Here is a 17,226-nt window from a genome sequence, read left to right as displayed (position 1 = left end):
TGAGGGGAAGAGGTGGGGGGAATCCCACCTATGCAAGCCCGAGAAAAACCCACCCACCCACTTTCCATAGGACTCTTTCCGGCTGCCACCCACCCACCCAAAGCCACGACACGGTTAGGGAGGGTGGGTGAGTGGGTGGGATATGGATGGGAGGAATGCGGCTTCCTTAGAAGGGGAGATCGGGGCTGGGGGGGGGATCAAAGAAGCCCCCTCCCCAGTCGCTATGCCCGCATGGAGGGGGGTTGAGGGGAAGAGGGGGGGAATCCCTCCTATGCAAACCCCGGGAAACCCACCCACCCACTTTCTATGGGACTCTTTCTGGCTGCCACCCCCTCTACCCAACCAAAGCCCCCTTCCCACGACACGCGGGACCCCAGTCAAGCTGGGTGGGGGAGATAAGGATGCGGGGGGGGGATGCGGCTTCCTTAGAAGGGGAGATCGGGGCTGGGGGAGGGGCAGGATCCAAAAAGCCCCCTCCCCCTCCTATTCCTCCTCCTCCCGCAGCCGCGATGCCCGGATCGGAGGAAGGAGAAAGGGAGGAGGAGTAAAATACGTGTGAAGGCAAATTTGCGGGTTGGGCCCCGGCGGAGGAAGAGGCGGCGTCACCTCGCTTCTTCCCTCCTCCCCCCACCCGTCCTCTCCCCGCCCTTCCCCCGGCTGACAAAGTTGCCAAAAGCCCGGAAGCTCCAGAAGGAAACAAAGTTTCCCCCAACAGCGCCGCGGGGGAGGGAAAAAAAAAGAAAAAAAAAAGAAAGACCCTCCGCCCGGTGGAACCTCCAGCGCCCAGCGCAGCCGGCGGACTCCGGAGAAAAGGCGATCGCAAGGCTGGGATGAGCGACTGAAAGGGAGAAGCAGCGCCGAGGAGGAAGAAGAGGAAGAGGGGAGCAGGGGGGGGGGGTCCTGGAGGCAACCCACCCACCCACCCACCCGGCCGGGGAAGAACCTTGGAACAGCAGCCTCTTCCTTTCCGGAGGGCGATGGGCGCCCGGCAGCCTCTCCGGGCCAAAAGGAGGGGTCCCCCCTGCCTCGTTCTGGTGGGGCTCCTGCTGGGTGAGAGAGCGAAACCCCCCTCCCCACTTTCCATTCCCTACCCCTTCCTTGCATTTCCTACGATTCTCCTTCATTCCCATGGTCCCCCCTGAATTCCCACAGTCCCCTTTCATTTCCTACGGTCCCCCTTGAATTGCCATGATCCCCCTTGATTTCCCATGGTTCCCCCTTCATTTCCCATGGTCCCCCTTCATTTCCCATGGTCCCCTTTCATTCCCATGGTCCCCTTCATTCCCATGGTCCCCTTCATTCCCATGGTCCCCTTGAATTGCCATGGTTCCCCTTCATTCCCATGGTCCCCTTTAATTCCCATGGTCCCCTTCATTCCCATGGTCCCCTTCATTCCCATATTCCCCTTGATTTCCCATGGTCCCCTTCATTCCCATGGTTCCCCTTCATTCCCATGTCCCCTTGAATTCCATGATCCCCTTGAATTCCATGGTCTCCTTCATTTCCATGGTCCCCTTCATTCCCATGGTTCCCCTTCATTCCCATGGTCCCCTTGAATTCCATGATCCCCTTGATTTCCCATGATCCCCCTTCATTTCCAATGTTCCCCTTTGAATTCCCACAATCCCTCTTGAATTCCCACGATTCCCCTTTATTTCCAATGTTCCCCTTTGAATTCCCATGGTCCCCCTTGAATTCCCACGATCCCTATTGAATTCCCATGATCCCCCTTGATTTCCCATGGCCCCCCTTGAATTCCCACGATCCCTATTGAATTCCCATGATCCCCCTTGATTTCCCATGGTCCCCTTGAATTCCCATGGTCCCCTTGAATTCCCACAATTCCCTTTATTTCCAATTTCCTTTGAATTCCCATGGCCCCCCTTGAATTCCCACGATCCCCATTGAATTCCCACAATCCCCCTTGAATTCCCATGGTCCCCCTTGAATTCCCACGATTCCCCTTTATTTCCAATGTTCCCCTTTGAATTCCCATGATTCCCCTTGAATTCCCACGATCCCTCTTGAATTCCCATGGTCCCCCTTCATTTCCCATGGTCCCCCTTGAATTCCCACGGTTCCCCTTTATTTCCAATGTTCCCCCTTGAATTCCCACGATCCCCCTTCATTCCCCAAGATCCCCCTTCATTCCCCACGGCTTCCCAGTCTGGTAGAAGTTGGTAGATCAGCTTTGGGGCAAGGAGGCCACTCGGTTTCCTTTTCTCTTCCCCCCTCTCCTTCGATCAGGGTGGGGTTGCAGAAGAAATATAACCTTCCCCCCCCACTTTTTTTTCCCCCTTTCCCCTGGTTCTCCAAAGTAAGCGGCGAAGGTCAGGAGTTGGGAAGGCAGATCAGCCTCATTCTTAAGCGGGCGGCTTCCGGTTTTGTAGTTTGTTTTGGCTGGCAAAGCAATGCTGGCAGCGGCAGGTTGATTCCACTTTTCCCCGTCTTGCTCTTTAACGGATTAACAGAGTGGGAAGGGACCTTGTAGGTCATCTAGTCCAACCCTCCCACCCAAGCAGGAGAGCCTACACTGTTTCTGACAAAATGGCAGTCTGGTCTCTTCTTGAAAGCCTGCAGGGATGAAGCTCCCACAACTTCCGAAGGCAACTTCTGTTCCACGGGTCGATTGCTCTCAGTGTCAGAAAATTTCTCCTTATTTCCAGATTTAATCTCTCCTTGGTCAGTTTCCATCCATTGTTCCTTGTCTGGCCTTCAGGTGCCTTGGAAAATAGCTTGACCCCCTCCTATCTCTGGCAGCCCCTCAAATATTGGAAGACTGCTATCATGTCTCCCCTGGTCCTTCTCTTCTCTTCACTAGACTAGCCATGCCCAGTTCCTGCAACCGTTCTTCATATTATTGAGTCTGTCATTTGCACCTCTATAACTGTCTGGTTCGGTTCTGCAATCCAACAAGAAAGACACAGACTTCAGAGGATAATTAGAACTGCAGAAAAAATAATTGCTACCAACCTGCCTTCCATTGAGGACCTGTATACTGCATGAATCAAGAAGAGGGCCGTGAAAATATTTACAGATCCCTCGCATCCTGGACATAAACTGTTTCAACTCCTACCCTCAAAACGACGCTATAGAGCACTGCACACCAGAACAACTAGACACAAGAACCACTTTTTCCCCTAACGCCATCACTCTGCTAAACAAATAATTCCCTCAACACTGTCAAACTATTTACTGAATCTGCACTACTATTAATCTTCTCATCGTTCCCATCACCAATCTCTTTCCACTTATGACTATATGACTGTAACTTTGTTGCTGGCAATCCTTATGATTTATATTGATATATTGACCATCAATTGTGTTGTAAATGTTGTACCTTGATGAAGGTATCTTTTCTTTTATGTACACTGAGAGCATATGCACCAAGACAAATTCCTTGTGTGTCCAATCACACTTGGCCAATAAAAATTCTATTCTATTCTATTCTATTCTATTCTATTCTATTCTATTCTATTCTATTCTATTCTATTCTATTCTATTCTATTCTATGTTTTAGCCTCCAGTCCCCTAATCATCTTGGTTGCTTTTCTCTGCACTCTTTCTAGAGTCTCCACATCTTTTTTTATAATGTGACCAAAACTGGATGAAGTGATACTTTTTTCTTCTTCTGTTTCTTCTGGGGGTCCGGTTTGTTTTTGTTTTTTTCTTCTCAGCAGTCCAACCATTTATGCTAAGAAAAATGGGGCATTAAATGCCCCCTCCCCAAATCTGAATGTTGGTAAGATGGATTGGGAAAATGCAATAATAGAAGAACAGAGTTGGAAGGGACCTCGGAGGTCTTCTAGTCCAACCCCTGCTCAGGCAGGAGACCCCTAGACCATCTCTTCTTAAAAACCTCCGGTGTTGGAGAACCAACAACTTCTGGTGGCAAGCTGTTCCACAGGTTAACTATTCTCACCGTCAGGAAATTTCTCCTTTGTTTTAGGTTGCTTCTCTCCTTGATTAGTTTCCCTCCATTGTTTCTTGTCCTACCCTCATGTGCTCTGGAGAATAGTTTCACTCCCTCTTCTGTGGGGCAGCCCCTGAGATATTGGAACACTGCTATCTTGTCTCCTCTAGTCCTTCTTTTCATTAAACTAGACATACCCAGTTCCTGCAACCGTTCTTCATATGTTTTAGCCTCCAGTCCCCTAATCATATTTGTTGCCCTTCTCTGCACTCTTTCTAAAGTCTCAACATCTTTTTAAAATTGTGGCGACCAAAACTGGATGCAATATTCCAAGTGTGGCCTTACCAAGGCATTATCAAGCAATATTAACACTTCACGTGATCTTGATTTCTATCCCTCTGTTTATGCAGCCCAGGGCTGGGTTGGAATTATCCAGGAAAAATAACCAGGAGGAAAGGTGAAAAAAACCCTTTTATTAGCAAAAATAAATAAATAAACAGATCTGAGTGGCGAATTCACAGGAAAAGAGCAAAGGGATTTTAAACCACTAGAAAATATCTTAGGGCTTAGGGAAAGGAGACCACTGAGAAATCTCACCCTTGGAGGCTGGGATACCTGGTTGAAAAGAAATATAAGGCAAAGGAAATGACCGAACACTTTGGCATGGCTACAAAGAAAATTTTGGGGATGAGCTGTCAAACCACCAACTCAAACCACTATCTGTGTCAGATGCAGTGAGAGGGTGGGAGAAAAACAAATCTAGAATAGTGTTTGTCAGCCATTTTAAGTCCGGTGGACTTCAACTCCCAGAATTCCTCTGGCCAGCATGGCTGACTGGGGAATTCTGGGAATTGAAGTCCACCCAACTTAGAATGGCCGAGATGGAGAAAATACTGGTTCTAAAATTGAATTTGTTTTGTTTTCCCTTCTCTTAGGTGTCATTCAGGCTGCGGAAAGTAACTCCTCACGGACGGGTGAGTAAGACCGTAGTAAGGAGGGAACCAGATTAGCAATAATCATTTATTCTTATATTTATAAGAAAGGGCATTTTCTAAGCTAGGCCTCAATTTCGTTCATTTTGGGACCGTTCAAGGGTAAAACGGCCTTAAAAAAATTGACTTTTCCATTTATAACCGTTGCCGCATCCCCAGTATCATGTGATCAACATTTGGACACTTGGCAACTGGTTCATATTTATGACGGCTGCCGTGTCGGGGGAAGGGGGGTCACGCAGTCCCTTTTTGCGACCTTCCGAAGGGCCAAATCAATGGGGAAGCCAGATTCACTTAACAACCGGGTGACTTACTTGCCAACTGCGGTGGTTCGCTTAACAACAGTGGCAAGAAAGGTCGTTAAAACAGGGCGAAGCTCACTTCGCAACCGTCTCGCTCCGTGTCAGAACATTGGGGCTCCGTTGCAGTCATAAGTTGAGGACTATTTGTATCATCAAGGGAACCTGGAGGATACTGAGGCGTCAATTGTTTTCAAAATGAAAATTAAGGATTGTCTTAACGACCAAAATTGAGGCGAACGTTTCTGTTGGTTAGCGAGAAATTTGTTCCGTCAGTTTTGCCCCGTTTTGCAATTTTTTTCTTTCTTTCCACATTTGTTAAATGAATCGCGGCAGTTATTAAAGTGAGTAACACAGGCGTTAAGTGAATCCGCCTCCCGCGTTGTCTTTGCTTGTCAGACGGTCGCAAAAGGGGAATCACGTGATCCTGGGACGCTGTGACAAATGATGGGATTCAACCGGTTTGCACCACTTCGGCTGAACCGGTTGTTAAATTGCTGGCTGGCCCCTCCCCTCCCCGCCCCTTCCAGAAGTCCCTATGTTCCGTGTTTTGCCTCCCAGGTAAGTGCAGGGAGGCTTACTAGGCCCAAAACAAGACACAGGGTTGTGTGTGGCACCCGCCCCCACCCCCAGGTCCCGTTTTTGCTCCCAAGGGACTGCAGGGAGGCAAACTAGGCCCAAAATGGGCATGGGGGGGCGGGGCAAGGGGGCCCATTTTTGCTCCATGGGGGTGCAGGCGGCCGAGTGCTGCCTGTCACACCCCCTGGCCACGCCCACCCTGGCCACACCCACCCAGCCGGTCCTTAGGGCAGAGAGCCGGTTGTTAAATTATTTGAATCCCACCACTGACTGCGACCGACATAAATATGAGTCAGTTGCTAAGTGTCTGAATTTTGATTAGGGGACTTACAGTCGTAAGTGTGAAAAAACTATCATGCGTCGCTTGTTTCAGAGCCGTCGTAACTCCGGACGGTCAGTAAATGGAGCAGGGCTACCTGTACTGAGGGTTGCACCCAAGGAAAGTATCCAGGTTGGGGGTGGAGGAGAGGTGAGTTTATGTGTTGTTTTGAGAGAGAGGAAAATACACAAAGTGAGGGCATATTTCTTCTCTCAATCGGTTTTAAAAAGATTACGAAAGCAAGCGAGACAAAGAGAGTTGGGTGCATTTTGAAGTCAGGATGTGTAATAATTCCCAGAAATGATTGGGAATCTTCCTCAACAACTTTTAAGATTTAGAGATTTATTACCATATTTTTCGGACTATAAGATGCACTTCTCCCTCCCCCTCACTCCCAAAAAATGGGTGGAAATGTCTGTGTGTCTTATAGAGTGAATGTTGCTGAAGCCCCGCCCACCCTCTAGCCCCCACCCTTCAGCCTCTGCCTCCCAGTAATTTACCTCCAGCAAATAGCCTGGTCAGCTTCAGCACAGCCTGATTTAGCACGAGCAGCTGATAGGTGGTTGGATCTGCCTCCTGGAATACCGCCGATCAGCTGTTCCAGGCTGCAGGGATCGCCGCTGCCCATCGATGCTGTTGCCGCCCATTGGCACAGCCACCTATTGCCGCCTCCACACACCCCATTTTTGGCCTCTGTACATCCCATTTTCAGCCTCTGCATGCCCCGTTTTTGGCCTCCATGTGTCCCGATTTTGGCCAGTTCCAGGCGTTGGGATAGGTGGCGGCGGCAATCCCCACCGCCAAAAACAGGAAGCGCGGAGGCCGAAAACGGGACGTGCGGAGTCAGTGATAGGTGGCAGCGTTGATGGGCGGCAACGGCGCCGATGGGTGGGAGCGATCTCCGCAGCCTGGAACAGCTGATCGGTGGTATTCCAGAAGGCAGATCCAACCACCAATCAGCTGCTCCTGCTAAATCAGGCTGTGCTGAAGTTCATCAGGCTGTTTGCCGCAAGGAGGCAAATTGCTGGGAGGCAGAGGCAAGTTTTTTTTTTTCTTATTTTCCTCCCCAAAAGCTAGATGTGTCATATAGTCCAAAGCATCTTATAGTCCAAAAAATACAGTATTTTATCTTATTTATTTAGGGATTTCAATTCCCAGAATCCCCAGCCAGCCACAGAGGAGTTGAAATCCACATATCTTAAAGCTGCTGAGGTTATTAGGAAATCCCAGGCTGGATTTCTACATTTAACAGGTAGTCCTCGACTTACGACCGAAATCGAGTCCAGCATTTATGTCGCTAAGCGAAACATTTCTTGTTACCTTCGCCCCATTGTACGACTTGTTCTTTGCCACCTTTGTTAAGTGAACCGCTGCAGTTATTAAATTACTAACCTGGTCGTTGAATGAATCCTGCTTTCCCATTGATTGTCAGAAGCTTGCAAACAGGGGGATCACGCGACCCGGGTGACACTGCAACCGTCATAAGTATGAGTCAGTTGCCAAGCATCTGAATGCTGATCACGCGACCACGGGGACGCTGCCACAGTCGTTAAGCGTGAAAAACGGCCATTTTTTTTCAGTGCAGTTGTAACTTTGAACGGTCACTAAATGAGCCCGCGTTGGGGCGAGGGTGAAAAAGTGACACAAAGAGGAGGAGTCTGAGAGTGGCCAAAGAGCTGGAAAAAAATAAGAGAGGGGGCATCGTTTTCCTGACTTTCTTTCTCCGCCTCTGCAGCCGTTTGTCCAGGTTATCCCGATGTCCGGAGAGAACCGCAAGGCCAAATCCATAGCCCTTCGGGCCACGTGGCGACTTCCAGCAGCTGCTCCTGGGTGATCGTGGGTGGCCCGGATGATATCATTTACATCGGGTGAGCAGCAGAGTCTACAATGAATATTACAGGATCCAAAGCAGTGTTTCATACCCCTGACGGAATCTGAATCCGAAGGGGAACAGGAACGGCTGACAGAGAGTGAGAGAATGGATCCATTGGCTGTGGAGGAAACTGGGGAAGGGCAAAGTCAGGCTGGGCAGAGCAGGGGAGAGGTAGAACAAGGGAGATGGGGTTCAGATGAAGACCAAGGCCCGCCCTCTCCTCATCCTAGGCAGCGCAGGGAGGAACGGAGAAGAGAGCAATGTGGGTTGCGTGGCTTACGAGGGAGGAAAGGGACCCGATCCTCTTTATAAGGCACAGCTGCTGCTGGAGTTTAAAAGGAGAGGCAAATGAGAAGGGCGGTTGTTGGGAACAAACGCTGAGTTTATCTGGTGTTTCTTTGAATCCCGGCATCCTCCCAATGATTTACTGACGTGCTACTTTACTTGTGGAATTCCTTATTTTGCTTGCCCTGCCGGATTAATTACCTTGTCTTGCCTTTGGAGTTTTTGTTAGACGTTTTCCGCTTACAACGTTTGGGACTGAAGTATTGCCAAGGCAAAGACTAGGAGAGGTTGGTGGAAGAGCTCTCTCTCCAAGCCGGAGAGTTGAAAGGGACATTTGGGGTACAGTTGGTGATAATAAAGGGACTCGTGTCGGTTCTCTGGCTGTGTTGCCTTTGTGTCATGCCCCGGGTCATCACACAGTGGTTGGTTTTTTCCCGCTAAACACTGTAACTTTAAGAGGTGTTGGACTTTCATCTAATCCAACCCCCTGGCCAAGCAGGAGACCCTACATCAGTGTTGCCGAATCTTGGAGCGTGCACCTGTGCCCGCGTGCTGGAAACTGGAAGTGCAGCGAGCCGTCGTCCATTGCTTTTCCAAGTTCCGGCACGCCGGCCAGCTGGTCTTCATGCACGTGGGGGCTGCCGGAAACAGGAAGAGCAGTCCCCCCATGCGCATGCGCGTGCTGGGAGGATGTTGTTCCGGTTTCTGGCACACGCATGCGCACTGGCCAGCTGGTCTTTGTGTGCACATGCGTGCCAGAAACCAGATGACCAGGTGGCTGGTGTGCATACATATCAGAAACTGGAACACCAGGTGACTGGTGCTCATACGCATGCCAGAACCGGAAGATCATCTTCCCGGTGCGCGCAGCTGCTCTCTCGGTTTCCGGTGTTCCCGCACACATGAAAACCAACTGGCCGGCGCATTGGAACCCAGATGTCGTGTCCCACTCCCCCTCCGACGACCGGGTCTAGGAAGTCCGTATCAACCGTGGCCACGAAGCCTCTGCAGCTTTGCCAAATTCCTTTCAGATTTCTCAGGGCAGGCAGGAATCCAAGGTGTGACTTCAGCAAACGAAAGGAGACTTTGCTTGACTCAAAGTTGCTTGACTCAAGCTGATCCTTTATATAGGCTGTGGGGTGTGGCTCCATGACTCAGCACTTATCCAGGCCTGCCCCTCCCTTCCTTCTGCTGATGTCCCCTCTCAGATCTCCGGAAGTGGGGATCCGTCCACTGTGAATTCTCTTCCTCTGGATCTGCTGCCGGTAATTCCAGCACGTGGCTGGCTCCCTGCTCACACGCTGTAAGAGTGAGGTTTGTTTGTTCATTCCTGACATTCTGTCCGAGCATGGGGCCAGGGCTGGGGGCTGGAGGCATGCCAGGCCGTTCCTCTTCATTATCAGACTCTGAATCAGATAGCAGGCCCGGGAGGTGACAGGAGGGGCCCGGATGAGGAGAGGAGGGAGGACGAGACACAACACCAGACGAGCAAAGGATAATGGCTGGCAAGTCCAGAAAGATGGTTCTGCCTGCCACCCTTCCGGCATGCGTGCCATAGGTTCGCCATCATGGCCCTACACCTTTTTAAAACAGATGGCAAGTCCGGTCGTTTCTTGAAAGCTTCCAGGGATGAAGCTCCCACAACTTCTGAAGCAGGGGTGAAATGTAAAATTTGTTACTACTGGTTCTGTGGGTGTAGCTTAATTGGGGGGGTAATGTGACTGGGTGGGCGTGGCCAACTTTTTTTTTTTACTTTTAAAAGCATTTTTTCTACAACCTCTTCAGCTGAAAAATTGTAAAAAAAAAAAAGCTTTTAAAAGCCTATGATGATCAGGCAACTCAGCTGGGATCGCCAGAGGGGTAAAAAAAGCTTTTAAAGGGGTCTAATGATCCCAGTGGAGTTGCCTAATCGCCAGAACCTTTTAAAAGCATTTTTTTTACAACCTCTTCAGCCGAGGAAAAAATGCTTTTAAAAGTTAAAAAAAAAACCTCTGATGATCGCGCGGCTCAGCTGGGGCGGGGTGGGGGTGGGAACAACAGGGATTTTTGCTTACCGGTTCTCCAAATCACCCGCCGCCATCACTACCGGATCAGGGGATCCGGCCCGAACCAGGAGCATTTCACCCCTGTTCTGAAGGCAACTTCTGTTCCATTGGTTACCCATGCAATGCCAAAGGCTCGCCAAAGCTTTTTTTTTTTTTAATTTAATTGCATTTAAAATAATAAAAGAAGAAGGAAACAACCCAAGCCAGAAGGTACCTGTTGTGTCTCATCCGATCTCACCACAGCCGGGGCCTTCTTATCTGCTTCCGAACACGGAGAAATGTCCTAGTATGCCTCCCGGCCTCAGCCCTGGCTCCATGCCCAGATAGGCTGAAGAGGAGGAAGTATCTCCAGCCCCCAGCTCTGGCTCCATGCCCAGGCAAACGGAGCAACTAGACCCCTCCCCCTCCTCCACAGCATGTGAGCCTGAGGGAGGTCAATTGCCAACAGCTGCAGACTGGAGTGACCCTCGCGTCAGAAGACTTGATAGGCGGAGGCAACAGAAGGAAGGGAGGGGCAGGCCTGGATAAGTGCTGAGTCATGGAGCCACACCCCATGGCCTATATAAAGGACCTGCTTTCTGGCATTCTCTGAGTCAGGCAAAGTCTAAACATATCTTGCTGAAGTCACTTTCTGGTCTCCTGCCTGCCCTGAGGACTTTGCTAGGACTTTGCTAGGAGCTGCAGAGGCACGCCTGATTCGGATTTCCCTGACCCGGCCGTCAGCGGAGGAATGGGACACGACAGTACCAAACCCAAAAATATATACATAAATTAAAAATAAACTGTTTTAAAAATTGTGACGGTTATATAAGTGTACTAGAAATGAATACAAACACAGAAACACACTTGCGCAATATTTGCGTTAATTATATCTAGAAGTGTAACAATTTACTGTAACGACATCCTTGATTTACACCCGTTCGTTTAGTGACCGTTCGAAGTTACAACGGAAGTGAAAAAATGTGACTGATGGTCGCTTTTCACACTTATAACCGTTGCAGCAACCCATTGTTTTCCTGATCAAAATTCAGTCACTTGGAAACTGGCATGTACTTATATCAGTTCCGGCAAGGAAAATCGATGGAGGAAGCCAGATTTGCTTAACGACCACCGCAGCAAGAAAGGTCGTACAATGAGGCGCAATTCACTGCACATCTGCCTCGCTTAGCAACTGGCCCAATTTAGGTTGTAAGCAGTGGTGGGATTCAAATAATTTAACAACCGGTTCTCTGCTCTAGTTATTTCTTCCAACAAGCAGTTCATCAAACTGCTCAGAAAGTTAACAACCGGTTCTCCCGAAGTGGTGCGAACTGGCTGAATCCCACCACTGGTTGTAAGTCAAGGACTAGCTGTACAGTATTCTTTCTTTTTCTTTTTCTTTTTTTTTTCACTTTTTACTTTTCACTTTAGTTTGCCCTAATATTCTTCAAAAGTTGGCTGGCCCAAGGGAGAATTTTTCTTTTTCCCGGATAAAAAGAACTATTTCATTCAAAAGAAGGAAGGGATGGAAAGAGAGAAGCATCTTAGAAACAAGGAGAAATTTCCTCACCGTGAGAACGGTTAACCAGTGGAACGACTTGCCACCAGAATTTGCAGGTGCTCCAACACTAGAGGTTTTTTAAGAAGAGATTGGACAGCCATTTGTCTGAAACGGTATCGGGTTTCCTGCTTGAGCAGGGGGCTGGCCTAGAGGACCTCCAAGGTCCCTGTTATTCTGTGTTTGTCTGGGAAGATTTCAGATCAAAGGAGCCGTTAAATCATTTGTCTGAAATGTTTGAGCAGGGGGCTGGACTAGAAGACCTCCACGGTCCCTTCCAACGCCGAGTCTGCATTCTGTTAAACGTGTTCCTTTTTCAACCTCTTGGTATCTTCAGAAATGCTTCCACCTAGAAAGATCAATTCGATTTGAGTCTGGGGTTTTTTTTATTCCTCTCCACCACCACCACAGGTTCCAACATTTCTTCCTTTCCTGCGGGTCGGAAATGCTGATCATCCGTGCGCCCAATCAGCCGTCCCGGAAATTGTGCGGTTACACAACGCCGGAATCGATTCGCGTAAAGGGTGGCAACGTGACCCTGACTTACAGTTGGAAATTCTGGGCAAGGAATAGATTTCAGCTCAAATATGAAAGAGGTAAGGCCAGGCTGTGGGCGTTGTGGCCCGCCGGCGGCCAGCAGATTCGGACAGTGAGGAGGTTGGGGAGGAACATGGACCGGTCCTAGAGTCTAGGGAAGGTTCTGATGAGGGCTCTGCATCGGAGGCAGAGAGGGGGCCAGGACAGTTATTAGCTGCCTTTGGAGTCCGACATCAGTGAGACAGACGAACAGCTGGAGCCTGTTCCCAGTGTGCCAGACGAAGGGAACAGTTAAAGAACAAGGGTCGACTCAGGAGTAAAGCCATGGACTGTTTGTTTAATAAAAGGGGTTTTGTCGGGACCTAGGTCAAAACAGTGGGGTCCCCAACTCTAAAACCCCGAGACAAGATTATACAGATATATCCTCAACTTGCAACAGTTCCTTTAGTGACCGTTCAAAGTCAGAACGGTACTGAAGAATGCGACTTACGATGTTTGCAACGTCCTTTGCATGATTATCGGATCAAAATTCAGATTGTGGGGTGACTGGTTCATACTTTTGACGGTTGCAGTTTCCCTGAGGGGGGTTGGATGATCCCCTTTTGTGATCCTCTGACCAGCGAAGTCTGCAGGGAAGCCAGATTCACTTAACAACCAGGTTCATAACTTAACGACTGAAGCGATTTGCTTCACCTCTGCGGCAAGAAAGGTAAAATGGGGCAGAACTGGCTTGAACAAATGTGTCGCTTAATGACAGAAATTTTGGGCTCTGTTGTGGTCGTACGTCAAGGATTAGCTGTGGTACGGATGGTCCTTGACTTACGACCACAATGGGGAGCAGAATTTCCATTGATAAGCAAGGCAGTTGATAAGGGAGTCCTGCCTGATTTAACGACTTTTTTTGTTTGTTACAGTTGCTGAGTGAATTAATGATGTTGTTATGTGAATCGCATGGTCGTTAAGTGAACCTGGTGTTCGTCGTTGGCCTTGCTGGTCAGAAGCTGGCTGGGAAGTTTGCAAATGACGGTCACGTAACCCCACGACGCTGGAACCGTCGTAAAATCATGCCCATTGCCAGGCATCCAAATTTTGATTACATAACCATTGGGGATGCTCGATGGTCATAAGCATCCTCATTTAGCGACTGACTAGGATTCACAATTACGACAGTGATGAAAACGTATGCAACTGGCCCTTCCACTTATCACCTTCGCGGGTGTCGAAAGCTGGAGGAAAGCTGAAGGAAGATTGTAAGCCCTACCATGGTTTCACTTAGTGACCGCTTTGCTTAATAACCATATCGCTGGTCCTAATTGCGGTTATTAAACGAGGATTCCCTGTAGAGCAGTGGTGGGATTCAAATAATTTAACAACCGGTTCTCTGCCCTAATGACCAGCTGAGTAGGTGTGGCTCGGTGGTCATGTGACCGTGTGGGCATGGCCAACTCAACGTTGCTCACGCCGATGAGCGCTTCGCCGTAGCTGTTACAATGTACTAAGGGTTAGCCAAAGAGGCAGTTTCTGTAAGCAGGGCAATAAAGATTAGGCTAGAAACACCACCAGAATGTTTCCTTCCGTACAGGATTAGCCCTGGAAAGTGGGAAAAAACAAAATAAGATTTCTTCCAACAAACCGGTTCTCCGAACTGCTTAGAAAGTTAACAACCGGTTCTCCCGAATAGGTGCTAACTGGCTGAATCCCACCACTGCTGTAGAATGATACCATGGTACTGATTGTTAATTGGTTCCAGGAGGAGTGATGGGTATCAAAAAAAAATGAGCAGCCAAAAAAAAAATTCCTGTAAGAAATGATATAGTGCAGGGGTGTCAAACTCGTTGATCGGACGGTCAGATGCGTTGATCAGTTGATCGGACGGTCAGATGCATCCTGCACCAGTTTAGCAAAGGGGAAAGTTGACGACACGTCGTTGCGAGTTTGACACCCCTGAAGTAGTGAGTCATAAGGCAGCCAACATCGACAGTTCCAGTTCGTGTGTTGGATACCTAACAATCGATGAGTACCGGGACAAAATTGTCGCATCAGAATGCGCCGAGTACCAAATAGAATAGAATAGAATAGAATAGAATTTTTATTGGCCAAGTGTGATTGGACACACAAGGAATTTGTCTTGGTGCATATGCTCCCAGTGTACATAAAAGAAAAGATACGTTCATCAAGGTACAACATTTACAACACAATTGATTTCTAAAAATTTGATGAGTTTGAAAGCAGCTGAGTAACGGGCTGTCCTCAACTGACAAATATCCATTTAGTGACTGTTCAATGTTACAACCGCAGTGAAAAAGGATGTTTTTTCCCCGTGACCGTTGTAGCATCCCTGTGGTCACGTGATCAAAATCGAGACCCTTGGTAACTGACTCATATGTTAAGACGGTTGCAGTGTCCCGGGATCGTGTGATCCCCTTTTGCAATCTTCTGATGAGCAACGTCAATTGGGGAAGCTGGATTCACTTAACAACCGTGTGACTAACATAACAACAGCAGGGATTCGCTTAACATCGGTGCAAGAAAGGTCGTAAAATGGGGCAAAACTCGCTTAACGAATGTTTCGCTGAGCAACAGAAATTTTGGACTCAATTGTGGTTGCAAATTGAGGACTACCTCTGTACTGAGGTACCACTATGTTAAGATTCACGACGCTGATAATATCTCTCTCGAGGAATTCTAGACACAGGTAGCAGAGAAGGAAGTTATATTGTGGGTCTCCTGCTACGTAATTAAAAATGGTGTCATTTTTGTTTCTTGCCTTTTGCATCTTTCTCTGCTTCAGAACCCAAAACACAGCCTGTTGTTGTGTCATGCAACCGCACCTTGGACGACTTCTACGGGGTGATTTATTCCCCGGCCTTCAGCTCGGACTCACACCTGGGCGCCGCGCATTGCCAGTGGGTCCTGGATGCCCACGACAGCCGTCCCCTCACCCTTCACTTCACTGTCCTTAATTTGGATATCGGGGACTCGCTCCGGGTGTACGACGGTGTGCCTGGCGACCCACTCCTCCCTCACCTGCTGCGCAACTTGGATTACACCAGCAACAACAAGATTGTGTCGGTGGACTCCCCATCTAGCCGGGCATGGGTGGTCTACCAGGCGGTGCCGGGAACAGAAGGACGGGGTTTCAACGCCACGTACCACGTGCAAGGATTTTGTGTGCCATGGGACTTCCCCTGCGGAGGAGACAGCGGCGAGGGTGCCACATGTTACAGCACTGCCGAGCGGTGCGACGGGAATTGGGATTGTGCCAACGGCGCCGATGAGGATGGTTGCCATGGCTGCCCGCCGGGGCAGTACCCCTGTGGAGGACGAGGCATCGGAGGTGCCGTCTGCTACAGTGCCACCGACCGTTGCAACTACCAAACATTTTGTGCGGATGCCGCTGACGAACGCCGTTGTTACTCCTGCCAGCCTGGGAACTTCCGGTGCAGAGACGGACGCTGTATCTATGAGAGCTGGGTGTGCGACGGGCAAGCGGACTGCGTCGATACCTCAGATGAGGCGGACTGCTCCTACATCCTGCCCCGCAAGGTGGTGACGGCGGCCGTCATCGGCAGCCTGGTATGCGGTCTCCTTCTGGTTATCGCGCTGGGCTGCACGTGCCGTCTGTATGCGCTCCGGAGCCATGAATTTGGGTGAGGAGCCAGCTGTGGAAATAAAGGAAGAGGGTGGGACTTGGGAGGTGTAGTGGCTGGAAAGGTGGACAGGGATAGAGTTGATGCACTAAAGGGGTCAGTATTGAGAGGAAGGGCCCGTATTGAATGGACTGATGGGAGAGGGAGTTGTGTCCTGGGAATGAGGGCTGACCCCAGGGCTGTGTTGTTACCCAATTTTGGCAGTTTAAAGAAGTGTGGACTTCAATTCCCAGAATTCTTCCTTCCTCAAGCCTACTGGAGAATCCTGGGAGTTGAAGTCCATGCATTTTAAGGTTGCTGAGATAGCTGTAGACGATCATAAAGGTCTGTTGTGACCCAGGCCCAAGTAGGTAGTAGGAAACTCAGTCCATGAAAAAACAAGCAAACTTTATTCAAACAGCTGAGAATTACTTCATTCCCAGCGTCGTTCAACTCCAATTAAAACAAATTCCTCCCAATATAAATTCCTCAGTCCTGTCGCAAACCTTGGTCCAATTAGGCAAACTGCCAAAGGTCTTTCTTGGCAAACGTTCAGAAGTCACAAAAATAAAGGCAAGACCTAGACGAAGCAGAAGATGAAGCTACCAACGTTGTTTTCCAGCAAAATCCAAATGCCGTTGCTGGTCTGTTTTAAGCCTTATGGGAGGGGCCAATCATCTCTTGGCCCTACTCCCGAGTCATCCTCTCTGCTTGAGCTGCTCTTGCTTTCTGGTAGCTCTTCTCATCCTTGACACGTGCATTAGGAACAGGCTCTTCTTGTTCCTCTGCCTCACTACCGTCAGTCTCTGGAGGCTCTGGAGTCCGCACCTCACTCCCCGATGGCCTTGGCTTCACCTCGGCCTCATCGCTGTCCGACTCAGTTGCCAGCTCTGCAGGCTGCTGGCTGGTCACAACAAGGTCCTCCAAGATTTATACATTTGAACGTACCAACCAAGTGAAAATGAATCTCCTCCTACTGGAAGACACTAGGGAAGATGAAAAAAAACCACGCTTTTAAGGAAACTTAACACTCCCCAACTCACGTGTCCACCAGGAAGATGAATACATTCCTTAGCATTGGCCACCATGATGCCAATGGGATTCTGGGAGATGGTCCACACAGCTGGAGGATGCCCAGTTGAGAAAGACTTGATAAGAAAACAAGAAGGGTACATGATCAGAAGTGGTATCCAGACGGTTCGGACCAATTTGGCTGAA

At 49.2% G+C, this 17,226-nt stretch overlaps 1 protein-coding gene across 2 annotated transcripts in view; it reads left to right on the top strand.

The window, feature by feature from the left end:
- The first annotated feature begins 550 nt into the window (after window positions 1–550).
- The window catches only part of LRP10 (LDL receptor related protein 10), a 38,151-nt gene continuing 21,475 nt past the window's right edge, over window positions 551–17,226 (top strand). The window contains exons 1-5 of one of the 2 annotated variants that reach the window (XM_058182319.1): window positions 551–1,050; window positions 4,849–4,887; window positions 7,838–7,970; window positions 12,254–12,438; window positions 15,171–16,029. In XM_058182319.1, coding sequence (XP_058038302.1) covers window positions 978–1,050; window positions 4,849–4,887; window positions 7,838–7,970; window positions 12,254–12,438; window positions 15,171–16,029 — 1,289 coding nt within the window. In that variant the 5' untranslated portion in view covers window positions 551–977. The remainder of the gene's footprint in view (window positions 1,051–4,848; window positions 4,888–7,837; window positions 7,971–12,253; window positions 12,439–15,170; window positions 16,030–17,226) is intronic. The other variant, XM_058182318.1, reaches the window with a different exon arrangement.

The sequence above is a fragment of the Ahaetulla prasina genome, chromosome 4, assembly GCF_028640845.1.
Source record: "Ahaetulla prasina isolate Xishuangbanna chromosome 4, ASM2864084v1, whole genome shotgun sequence".
Taxonomy (NCBI): domain Eukaryota; kingdom Metazoa; phylum Chordata; class Lepidosauria; order Squamata; family Colubridae; genus Ahaetulla; species Ahaetulla prasina.
The sequence above is the reverse complement of the archived record's forward strand: the minus strand, read 5'-3'. Positions and strand labels throughout refer to the sequence as shown.